Source organism: Colossoma macropomum, unplaced genomic scaffold (assembly GCF_904425465.1).
Source record: "Colossoma macropomum unplaced genomic scaffold, Colossoma_macropomum, whole genome shotgun sequence".
NCBI lineage: Eukaryota > Metazoa > Chordata > Actinopteri > Characiformes > Serrasalmidae > Colossoma > Colossoma macropomum.
The window spans coordinates 23,573,372-23,586,241 of NW_023494801.1; the positions used below are offsets into that span (position 1 = coordinate 23,573,372).

The 12,870-nt window shown below is 37.4% G+C and overlaps 1 protein-coding gene across 1 annotated transcript; it reads right to left on the minus strand.

The window, feature by feature from the left end:
* Window positions 1-1,279: 1,279 nt before the first annotated feature.
* Window positions 1,280-5,556, minus strand: LOC118821464 (cytochrome P450 2K1-like). Its single transcript, XM_036590081.1, has 9 exons — window positions 5,339-5,556; window positions 5,079-5,241; window positions 4,839-4,988; window positions 4,560-4,720; window positions 4,072-4,251; window positions 3,850-3,991; window positions 3,560-3,744; window positions 1,610-1,751; window positions 1,280-1,501 (listed from the first exon to the last, which is right to left on the minus strand). The coding sequence occupies exons 1-9, from the start codon at window positions 5,540-5,542 to the stop codon at window positions 1,314-1,316; spliced, it is 1,515 nt and encodes a 504-aa protein (XP_036445974.1). The 5' UTR covers window positions 5,543-5,556; the 3' UTR covers window positions 1,280-1,313.
* Between the last annotated feature and the right edge of the window lie 7,314 nt (window positions 5,557-12,870).

Consider the following 12,870-nt stretch of genomic DNA (forward strand, 5'->3'; position numbering starts at 1 on the left):
TTAACCTAATCCAAGACTAATAAAAGACTTGTTTGCTGCTACTGCATTCTGATTAGATTTGTAATCCAGTCTACATTTTCTGCTCTCTTCCACCTACTGACTCATCTGAGCCAGGCAGTCAGCAGTCTGCAGCTCTTGGTTGCCAGGTTCAGCTGTGGGGTGGTTTATAATAGTAGGGGTCTCAAACTACTAGCCTGTGGTACATATATATATATATATGTGTGTTGTTGTAAGAAAACCTTGTATCTCCCAAGTGATAACTTTACAGGAAAAGGAAAAAACCTGCTTTACTCTTTACTTTTTTCCAAGTCATATTGGGCTATTTCTTTTTGTGCATTCTTCATGAAATTTACATTTATTTATGTCAAAAACTGAAAGAAGGAGATACAAGGTTATCTTCTGAGAGCAGCTATATATATATATATATATATATATATATATATATATATATATATATATATATATATATATATGAAATATCTCATGGGTAGATATGCTTTACCCACCGGACACTGTGACTAGTTAACCAACATAGGCCATTAAATGTCAACTTAGGACAAAAATTTAGTGCATGCAAGAGGAACCATTCAAACAAAAACATAATGCAGCATTAACACTGCACACTGAGTAAATGTGTAATTTAGCTAAAATTTTGGTGTTATTACTTAAACTGATAAATCTGTTAATCTGCCACTGTGGATTTCTTCATGATATAGTGGTAGGTACCACATGTCAGAATTAAGAAATGAATAGATTTAGCAAAATAATCCACTGAATACACAAAAATAGCTAATCTACTCTACTTTGCTTTGTAAAGGCTCTTGCATTCAGCAGAAACAGCAATGCTTTCAAAATAAAAGTCCCATATTATTATGTTGTTAAATGCAAGTGTATCTGGTTTATTTTAACACTAAATTATTTAGTAAACATTATGTATTTAAACTACTACTACTAATAATAATAATAAAAGAATAATAAAACTATTATTATTATTAATATTATTATTACTACTACTACTACTACAAATTAGTAGTATTAGTAGTTTGCGTTGATTAAGATGTACTTGTTTTAGCATATATGTTGTGTTGTTAAAATCCATGCTACTTCAACTTTTTTTCCTGACCTTCCTTTGAGACTACTACCTGGCTGCTGGCACCCAGGATATTAAATTCGAGACCCCTCATGTAAAATAAAAATGTGGACTGACTGGGGTCCCGAATTGAGGGATTCTGAGATGGGAAAGGTTGATTTCAAAGTGCACTCATTTTTGTCTCATAAACTGAAATGTTGTCAAGAAAATTCATCAAGAGCAACTACTGGCGTCTGACTGCACACAGTTTGTGTGGGGTAGGCGAGAGAGTGACTCCAAAAACTGGTGTAAGGTCCAGTTCCTCCTCAGACATGCCTGGTGGAGGAGTGAAGCGGAAGTGTTGCAGGAGGGAGGTGAAAAAGAGGAACAGCTCCATCCTGGCCAGACTCTCTCCCAGACACACCCGGCGCCCTGAAAACAGAAAGAAGGAGAGACTGAGAAGCTGAAACTTCAGTACTTCAGTAACTTGAGTAACCAAAGGACCATGACATTGAGCACAGATAGCACTTTCCAATGTACCTGCAGAAAATGGCATGAAGGCCTCTTTCTTGACAAATTGCCCCTGCTCATCAAGAAAGTGTGCTGGGTTGAAGGTGTTAGGGCTCTCCCACTCATTCTCATCCCTCAACACAGACGTCAGCAGAGGAAACACAGAGGTTCCCTAAAAGGAGCAGGGAAAGAGCTAAGGAAAGCAATGCCACATCTAAATTTCAAATAAAAGCTCTTTTCAAACAACTCTTTGTGCCATTCTTTACAACATAAACTTTTACACTACTATTCAAAAGTTTAGAATAAATGTCATTAATAGCATAAACCAAATTTTCAGCAGATAAAGGTATGAAAGGATGCGCTAATCCTATGCACTTTATCATGTTTCAGATTAATACTAGGAAGTTACTAAAAATGTTGTACATGTTCTCATTATATATTAGGGGTGCGGGAAAAAAGATGCATCGCGATGCAGACGTTGGACGATTCTGAATCGATTCATAAATTTCAAAAATAGATTTTCTAAATATTTAATTTATAACGTAATGCTGACGGAACGCAAAGGGCGGAACTTGGAACTGGGTAAGTGCGGCGCCCGGACGGTTTGTGGCGGCACATAACAAAAACACTACTGGATGAGTGAGAAATCCGACCGGCACCCTCTGCATTAAAGCCAGGTTAGGTCAGGAGTCGCAACACAAATGAGAGCTTTTTGTCCTTTCAACAAAAATCAAACCACCTTGGAAGCCAACGTTTAATATTCAGTATGTGATAATGTCGTAGTTTAGGCTAAAAAATATAAACGAAAACACGGAGTTACTCCGCTCTGCTTTAAGCTTTAGCTCAGCTTTAGCTGCTTTTCTTCCAACTCCACCAGAACAGTTTCTTGTAAAATGTCTCTCAGCTTTCGGCTGTTTTATGAGGCTGAAGTCGCTTTTCACTCGCCAGCTTCTTGCTGAACTTTCCCGTTCCACCTTAAATTCTGACTGAGGCGCCGAATGTAAATGCGGCACCATTTAAGGTGGAACGGGAAAATTAGAAAGAGAAACGACTTAATCTAAGCAACTATTTAGTTAGTGTTTGACAGTCTCTCGTTGCGGATTTATCTTGCCAGGAAACCAATTGCGCTGCTTACGAATGCGAATAAGTTCATTTATCTCCAAATGTTCGTCTGTCTTTCTCTTTTCCTTTTCGTTCGCTACTCGGTCGGCGAAACCTCGTTGCTACGTGACCTGCAGTCTTTCGCGCCGCCCCAACTCTATCACGAGACCAAAACCGAAGTTATAAAATCACTGAATTAAACGGGTAGGAAAGCTGTAACGCGCTCTGTGGTCATCCATTACCACTGGATCTTATGTCACCGTAACAGCGCATTTCATCGCAGATGAGTGGCAGCCGCGTCTCATGTGCTCCAAACAAGAGCAGTGAATGAGAGCCTACCAAGTCCTCAGACAGTAAGAAAATAGAAATCCTGTATAGAAAAAAAAGATGCATCGAGATGCATCGATAATCGTTTTATAATCGCATCGCAGCCATCTGAATCGTAATTGAATTGAATCGTGAGGTGCCAAGATTCCCACCCCTATTATAAATATCATATATTTTATATATATATATATATATATATATATATATATATATATATATATATATATATATATATGTATGTATATGATGTTTTAAAACGATATAAAGGATACCATATATTTTTAAATTCACAGCAAAAATGTGAATTGGAAAATACATGGTATCCAAAAAAAAAAGAAACAAGTGAATATATGTGGGTGTGTGTGTGTGTGTAGCATGCATTTCATACATGTATATATTGTATATATGTATTGTATTTATGCATACACACATGCACAAGAACCAAACTTGGGTACTCATTACTGTATTCTTCTAAGTAAGATATTTTTTAATGTTTTTTTTACAGTATTTATGTTGATTTGTAATTATTGTAGTCAGTCATGTGAAAAATACCTTCTTGATGATGAAGCCCTGGAACTGAATGTCACATGTGGTGGTGTGAGGGAGACTCATGGGCACTATGTTGGCCACTCTTTGGATTTCATGGATCACTGCATTAGTATAAGGCAAGTTCTTCCTGTCCTCTACTACTGGCTGACGATCACCAACCACCCTGTCGATCTCCTCCTGTACCCAGTCTGAGAAGACAGAAAACAAGTGAGGGAACCATGCTTCAAAATGTTTTAATTAAATGCCTTTGACAAAAACAGTAATATGTGTTTATATGTGGTTTATATCCTTACCCTGTATATGTGGGTACTTGGCCATTATCAGCATAGACCAGCGCAGTGTTGTGCTTGTTGTGTCAGTACCAGCTACAAACAGGTTGGATACTGTAGAGTACAAATTCTGCTCATGGAACAAAGAATGTTTTTGTCCTGATTCCTGAAAGAAAACAGTTAAAGCAGATTCATTTTTGATAGTAGAGAAACCACCAAACAGCACCGCATCATCCTGTCTCTCACCTCTGCTTTCTGCTTGGTTGTTAAAAAGCAATCCACAAAACATCTGGATTCTTCTGGGTTCAGTGTTTCCTTAAGACCCTTTATAAGCTCTGCCATCTCCTTAAAGTTGCATTCAATGTAATCCATGAGCTTCCTCCATGTCTTAAGCCAAGGACCAAGCCAGGGGAATACATTATAAAGCTGCAAATTGTATGAGCACAAACAGTTCACAAATAGTTACATTCATGTACATATTTCATTGATGATGATATGGTTGACTGCTTTATGGTTGACTGCTGAGGGAAAGCCACACTGTGGCTACTCTAGAAGTGACAGCTGCATTGCCTAACTGGTGACTAATGTCACTGGTTTTGCCCAAGCTGAGCAAGCTGTCTCTTGGCTAATCTAGATATGACAGCTGTATTGCTTAACTGGCTATATTACTGGTTTTGTCCAAGTTGAGAAAGTTGTCTCTGGTAGAAGTGTTAGGAAATCAGCGGCGGTACTACCTGTATTGCAGGAGATCCACCCATTTGGACACATTCATTTGCCCTGTCCACCATGGCCTTGAACTGTGGGTTTTCATAGTCAAATCTGTTGCCATAAACAATAGAGCAAATCACATTTGACACAGCACAGTTCACAGGCCTGCTGGTATCAAATGCCTCTCCTGGATGAAAACAAACAAATTCACAAACAAATAAATTACTAAGACAATGAAGTAAATTAAATAAGAAAGTACTACTACTGATAAGAATAATAAGTAGTAGTGATACCCACTGGCTCACCTCTGTGTGTCTCAAAAACCTCTTTCAAGTACTGGATCTCCTCTAAGATTTTCTTTTGGCTCCCACTTTTGCCCATCCCAAAGTTCTTAAGAGTTGTGAGAGCGAAACGTCTCATCACTTTCCAGTCATTTCCATTAGCAAACAGGATACCTGTTGGCAAGATGCTCAAGTTTTCACTATAAAACAAATACTCTACAGTCACATTTCAGCAATTATATGATTGGAGGCACTTATTTTTACCATGCCCTTTGTTGTAGTCATAAAATAACGGGATAATGTCTCTGTCTCCAAATTCCTCGCCATGATTCACCAGTGCCTCTTTTACGGCCTTGTATCCTGCTAAAATGATCACTTTCTTTGGACCAATGTATGTTGTGAAAACTGATCCATACTGCTTGGAAAGCTGCAAATGGAAGCAAAGAATAAATGTAACTTGCACAACTGAGAAGAAAAAAAAACAAAAACAATAAACAGCTGTTCTTTTTTCTTAATACACTTACCTCATAAAGAGACTCATGGGGCCTTTTGAGGTCCAGCTGGAGCAAGTTTCCCAAGAGAGGCAGTGGTTTGGGTCCTGGAGGCTCCTTAGCATTACTACCAGCTGAGAAAGAAAAGAAGAAATAAACCACCAGCAGAAACAGCAGGCCACATAGCACTGCAGTGGTGCCTGGGATGTTTAGGATAAGGGATTCTACCAAACCCATGACAAGTAAAGACAGTAGACTGGCACTGTCAACTGAAAGCTTCATACAAAAATACCTCATCAATATATAGCCCTCCAGTTTGTGAAATTTCAAAACGAAAGAATGTAATGGAAAGAAATGAACAAGCTGACTCACACAGGGAATTACACATGAAAAGACAAGTTTCCTGTAATGAAGGGTGTCATAAGGGCAGAAAAGGCCAGCGTGATGTAAATATTCATGGTCAGAAACAAACATACTTATTTACATGCTTTATAAAGGTTTTTTTTTATTTCACAGAAATAAAGGCCTTTTAATTTTATCTGAGCATTTGTGTTTTTGAGAAACTATTTGTTCCACAGTTACAAATAGCCACTCGTGACAGTAGCAACCTTACTATTTCATTGCTTACTGTCTCTGATCAGGTTGGATCAGGGCACCACTTTACAACAAGATTACCCTTATAAAAAGGTTTATGAATGGTTTAATTTAATAATGCCTTAACAATCATTTATAAGCAAGGGAAACACAAACATAAAGATAGTTTACAGTGACCTGTTGCTTGCCGAATAGTGAGCCCATACTAATCTATACAGGAAAACTTAAGATGTTACTGTTTTTTTTTGTTTTTTTTTATCTTACTTTGTTTTCTCAATCAGTCAGCAATATACCTATACGTGCCATCACATATTCATAATCAGGTTCCCTGGTTCCCTTTTTTAAGTGTTATAACTGCCTATTAATGCTTTCTAAGGTCTTTATGACATTATTAATGACCGTAATTGTAAACTATTCACAAGTCCTTCATTGGTTTAGTCTTATTATGAATTGGTACGGTGATAATAAACAATACTACCTGACAAGCCAGATACTGACTATGTAATACATAGGGGGTTACACATTGATCATTTGAAATAAATCAGCAAAGTAATTTGGTACTTGGTCTACATTTTGCTGTAAATAACCTCATGTACTACAGTTTAACTCACTTAGACAAAAATATAGTTTTTTGACAAATAAATGTCTCTTACAATGTCAACCCTCTGCAGTATTGCCTGCTTCAGTAATACTTTGTTTTGAGTGGTCAGTATTACAGAGTATCAGTAACACACCAGGGAAGTAGCAGTGAGGTAGCAGTAGAACAGCATCTGAATACATTGAGGTAAATATCTTGAAGATGTACTGTTTAAATATTACTTGCATTAAGTAGACATATTGTTGATGTGTGAAGCAGACTTTATATGGTAATTCCATTAGGCAAAAGCTAACAAGAGATAAGGTTGGGATTAGGTTTCAGGTTGAGGTTGAGATAAAAGATAGGGTTATCTTAGGTTGGGATTAGGGTTAGGTTAGGGTTAGGGTTAGGAATGGGTGTAGGTTTAGTGTTGAAGTTAGGGTTAGGGTTAGATTTAGGAGAAGGTGTAAGTTACGTGTTTAAATTAGGGTTAGGTTTAGGATTAGGTGTAGGTTTGGTGTTGAATTTAGGGTGAGGTTTAGGAGTAGGTGTAAGTTTAGTGTTAAATTAGGTTTATGTTTAGTAGGAGGAGGAGGTTTAGTGTTGAAGTTGGGTGAGGTTTAGGACTAGGTGTAGCTTTAGTGTTGAGTTTAGGGTTAAATTTGGGACTAGGTGTAGGTATAGTGTTTAAGGGTTAGGGTTAGGAAAATGGCTAAATGTAGGTCCAAAATTAGGGTTGGGATTAGGTTTTTGATTGATTTTGAGATGAGATTTGGGGTTAGTATTGGAATAAGGTTTAAATGTAGGACCAGAAGTAGGGTTAGGAATAAGACAAGGGTTAAACTCAGGACCAGAGTTAGGGTTAGGGTTAGACAATGGTTAAATGTAAGTCCAAAATGAGGGTTGGGATTAGGTTTTGGACTGAGTAACACAAGATTTGTGGTTTGTTTTGGGTTAAAGTTTAAATTTATGATCCAAGCTGCGGTTAGGATTAGCACATGGGTTCATCTTAAGGCCACAACTAGGGCTAGGGTTAGATAAAAGTTTAAATGTACGTCCAAAATGAGGGTTGAGATTAGGTTTTGTGTTCAGTGTAACATAGGATTTATGGTTAGCATTGGGACAAATTTTAAATTTAGGATCCAAGCTAGGGTTAGGAATAGGACAAAGGATCATCTTAAGGCCAGACCTAGTGTTAGGGTTTGGAAAATGATCAAATGTAGGTTCAAAATGAGGGCTGGGTTTACATTATGGATTGATTGTAATATAGGATTGGTGGTTAGTATTGGGACAAAGTTTAAATTCACAATCTGAGCTAAGGTTTGGAATAGGACGAGAGTTCATCTTAAGGCCTGAACTAGGATTACAGTTCGGAAAATGGATAAATGTAGGTCCAAAATGAGGGTTCGAATTACGTTTTGGTTTGATTGTAACATAGGATTTGTGGGTTTTTTGGAAAAAGTTTCAATTTAGGATCCAAGCTAAGGTTAGGAATAGCATAAGTGTTCATCTTAAAGCCAGAACTAGGGTCACAGTAGGAAGATGGTTAAATGTAGGTCAAAAATGTGGGTTGGCATTACGTTTTGGATTGTTTGTAACATAGGATTGGGGGATAGTATTGGACAATGTTTATATTCACAATCTGAGCTAAGGTTTGGATTAGGACAAGCGTTCATCTTAAGACCAGAAGTAGGATCAGTGTTAGGAAAATAGTTAAATATGGGTCCAAAATGAGGGTTGGGATTACATGTTGGAATGATTGTAACATAGGATTTGTGGTTAGTATTGGGACAATGTTTAAATTTACTAACCGATCTAGGGTTAGGAATAAGACAAGGGTTAATCTTTGAGTTTGGAAATGGTTAAATGTAGGCCTAAAATGAGGATTGGGTTTACATTTTGGATCAATTTTAAGGGGAGATTTGTGGTCAGTATTGAGATAAAGTTTAAATTTAAGAACCAAGCTAGAGGTAGTAGTAGCACAAGGGTTCATTATAAGTCCAGTCCTTGGTTTAGGGTTAGGAAATGGTTAAATGTAGGTCTAAAATGAGGACTGGGATAACATTTTTGATTGATTGTAACATAGGATTTGTGATTTGTTATTGGAAAAAGTTTAAATTTAGAATCCAAGCTAGGGTTAGGAATAGAACAAGGGTTCATTTTAATGCCACAACTAGGGTTAGGGTTAGGTAAATGGTCAAATGTAGGTCAAAAATGAGGGATGAGATTACACTTTCGATTTATTCTGACGTAGGATTTGTGGTTTGTTTTGGGAAAAAGTTTAAATTTATGATCCAAGCTAGTTTTAGGAATAGCACAAGGGTTCATCTCAAGGCCACACTAGAGTTAGGGTTTGGAAAATGGTTAAATGTAGGTCCAAAATTCGGGATGGAGTTAGTTTTAGGACTAAATTTAAGAAGAGATTTGAGGTTAGTATTTAAAACAAGGCTTATATTTAAGATTAAAGGTAAGGTTAGGTATAGGATAAGGTTTAAAATCAAGGACAGAGATTAGTATTAGGAAATTGGTAGGTTAGGAAATTGGTTAAATATACATCCAATATAAGGGTTCGATTTCAGTTTTGGACTGATTTTAAGCAATGATTTGTTGTTAGTATTGGAACAAAGCTTAACCTTTGTTCAATACCCTGACATACCTCTGACTGTAAATTTAAACTTTGTCCCAATACTAACCAAAAATCCTTTGTTACAATCAATCCAAAATCTAATCCCAACCATCATTTTGGACCTATATTTAACCATTTTCCTAATCCTAACCCTAGATCTGTCTTAAAATGAACCCTTGTCCTGGTCTTTACTCTAGCTTGGATCCTAAATTTAAACCTCATCACAAAACAAGCCACAAATCCTATGGTAAAATCAATCAAAAACCTAATCCCAAACCTCATTTTGGACTTACATTTGACCATTTTCCTAACCCTAACCCTAGGTCTGGCTTTAAGATTAAACCTTGTCCTTTTCCTAACCCCAGCTCTGATCGTAATTTAAACTTTGTCCCAGTACTAACCTCAAATCCTAAATTACAATCAATCCAAAACCTAATTTCAACCCTCATTTTAGACTTACATTTAACCATTTTCCTAACGCTAAACCAAGTTGTGGCCTTGTTCTAAACCTAACATCGGATTGTAAAGCTTTTTAAATCCTGTTTTACAATCAATCCAAAACATAATCCCACAATTTTGGACGTACATTTAACAATTGTCCTAACCCTAACCCTAGTTCTAGCCTTAAAATGAACCCTTGTGCTATTCCTAACCTGAGCTTGGACCCTAAATTTAAACTGTATCCCAAAACAAACCACACTTCCTGTGTTGGGTCAATCCAAAAGCTAATCCGAACCCTCATTTTGAACATACATTTAACCATTTTCCTAACCCTAACCCACTTGTCCTATTCCTAACCCTAGCTATGAATATAAATTTAAACTTTATCCCAATACTAACTACAAATGCTATGTTACAATCAATCCAAAATGTAATCCCAACCCTTACTTTTGACCTACATTTAACCATTTTCCTAACCCTAACCCTAGGTCTGGTCTTAAGATGAACACTTGTGCTATTCCTAAGCCTAGATTGGATCATAAATTTAAAATATATCCCAAAACAAACTTCAAATCCTGTGTTACAATCAATCCAAAATGTAATCCCAACCCTCATTTTGGACCTACATTTAAACATTTTCCTAACCCTAACCCTAGTTCTGGCCTGGAGATGAACACTTGTGCTATTCCTAACCCTAGCTTGGATCTAAATTTAAACATTATCCCAAAACAAAACACAAATCCTAGGTTACAATCAACCCAAAATGTAATCCCAACCCACATTTTGCACACACATTTAATCATTTTCCTAAAATAACCCTTGTTCTGGCCTTAAAATGAACACTTGTCCTATTCTGAACCCTAGCTCGGATCATAAATTTAAACTTTGGCCAAATACTAAACACAAATCCTATGTCACAATCAATCCAAAACCTAATCCCAACCGTTATTTTGGACCTACATTTAACCATTCTCCTAACCCTAACCCTAGTTGTGAACTTAAGATGAACCCTTATGATATTCCTAACCATAGCTTGGATCCTAAATTTAAACTTCATCCCAAAACAAACCACAATTCCTGTGTTACAGGTAATCCAAAACCTAATCCCAATCCTTATTTTGAACCCTAGCTCGGATCGTAAATTGAATCTTTGTCCCAATACTAACCACAAATCTTATTTTACAATCAATCCAAAATGTAATCCCAACCCTCATTTTGGACCCTCATTTAATCATTTTCCAAACCCTAACCTTAGTTCTGGCCTTGAAATGAAAACTTGTCCTGTTCCAAACCCTAGCTCGGATCATGAATTTAAACTCACTCATTTTGGACCTACATTTAACCATTTTCCTAACGCTAAACCAAGTTTTGGCCTTAAGATGAACCCTAGTTCTAATCCTAACCCTGGGTTGGATCGTAAATTTAAACTTTGTCCCAATAATTACCACAAATCCTTTGTTACAATCAATCCAAAATGTAAACCCAACCCTCATTTTGGACCTACATTTAACCATTTTCCGAACCTTAACCCTAGTTCTGGCCCTAAGATGAACCCTTGTCCTATTCCAAACCCTAGCTCGGATCATAAATTTAAACTTTATCCTCATTCCAACCACCAATTCTATGTTACAATCAATCCAAAACCTAATCCCAACCTTCATTTTGGACCTACATTTAACCACTGTCCTAACTCTAGTTCTGGCCTTAGGATGAACCCTCGTATTATTCATAACCCTAACCTGGATCCTAAATTTAAACTTTTTCCCAAACAAACCACAAATCATATGTTTACAATCAATCCAAACCTAATCCCACACCTCATTTTTGACCTACATTTAACCATTTTCCTAACCCTAACCCTAGTTCTGGACTTAAGATGAACCTTTGTCCTATTCCTAACCCTAGCTCAGATCGTAAATTTAAACTTTGTCCCAATACTGACCACAAATCCTATGTTACTATTCTGCCCCTGCTAAAATGTAGTGCTCATGCCTGCTAGCTCAGCAGATAGATAGCAGGTTCTTCCAAAGAATTCCAAGAGGCCAAATTTTAACAACAGGAATGTTTACTCAGAAGAAGCACTGTAAAAGTGAAACAAATGTAATAAGTAATATATTTATGTGTTGAGTTCGCTTTGCAATACATATTATCAAGTAACTCTATACTTTGTACTAAGGATCTAGGATGTAAGAATTATAAGAATCGCCATTAAAGTTACAGTGTTTAGCTTAATGCTAATATGAATGGAAATTCTCAAAGACATGCTAACAAATTAGCGTCATTTTCTACTACATTAATTTAGTTATTACTTAACACATATCACTATTTTTTCATAAGGAGGTCCGTAAGAAAACTATCTTCCATCATCCACATAGAAATTCTTCATGATGAATTGCTTAGCCTCTGTCCCATATTCTTTCTCTCCCTGTAGAGCAGCTCTCCTTAAGCCATATATGGACACGGCAGGAGAGGGGCTGTTCCTGAACACATGAACTTTCATGTGGTATTCTGTGACTTTCTTTTCAGGATCATTACCTTCGAACCGCAGAAACCTGAGGAAGTGACGGTGGTCTTCACGGACAATGAAACAGTAGAACATCTGTTGTATATCTGCTGTTACTGCCACAGGTTCTTTGCGGAAGCGAAGGAGTACACCTAGTAATGTATTGTTCATATCTGGTCCACTGAGAAGGATGTCATTAAGGGAGATACCATCATGCTTTGCACTAGAGTCAAACACCACCCGTATCTGTTCTGGCTTCTGGGGGTGACAGACACCAAAAAAAGGTAAGTACCAACGCTCTTGATGTTCTTCAAATGGTGGGGCTGGCTCAGCTTGATCTAAGTCGAACATGGTCTGCATGAATTTGAAAAAGTGTGCTTTCATGATGGGGTTTCTCTTAAGAGTGTGGCACAGTGATGAGAGACGCTTCACAGCCTGGTCTCTGTTTTTGGGGAGGTGACACCTGGGAGATTTAAAGGGCAACGGCGCCACCCAACTATTTGATTCATCCATGTAGACTTCTCGGTTCATGATCTCAAGAAACACTTTATCATCTGCCGACATAGCTGGTTTGTCATCGTGCAGTGTTTTTTGGAACACTTCACTGCTAAGGCCATCTGTTTCATCACTGAAAGTAATGGTGTCTGTGGTGCTTGTGAAACTGTAGGGTGGCATAACAACGTCAAGAGTTTCTTCAATGTGAATACTGTTGGTACAGGGTGTAAGAAAGGAGGTGTGTCCATTACTCAGAATGCTGGTTCTGAATGAATTGATGCTGGATGGCTTGTGTGCTCCTCCAATACACATTTCTCGGATAATCACCC

Excerpts from the sequence above, each read along its gene's own strand:
- LOC118821464 (XM_036590081.1), bottom strand. The coding sequence starts at position 5,542 with ATGGGTTTGGTAGAATCCCTTATCCTAAACATCCCAGGCACCACTGCA. Across the intron at positions 4,989-5,078 it reads TGACTACAACAAAGGGCATG|GTATCCTGTTTGCTAATGGA; the intron begins GTAAAAATAAGT and ends TCTTGCCAACAG. Across the intron at positions 3,745-3,849 it reads CAAGTACCCACATATACAGG|ACTGGGTACAGGAGGAGATC; the intron begins GTAAGGATATAA and ends CTGTCTTCTCAG.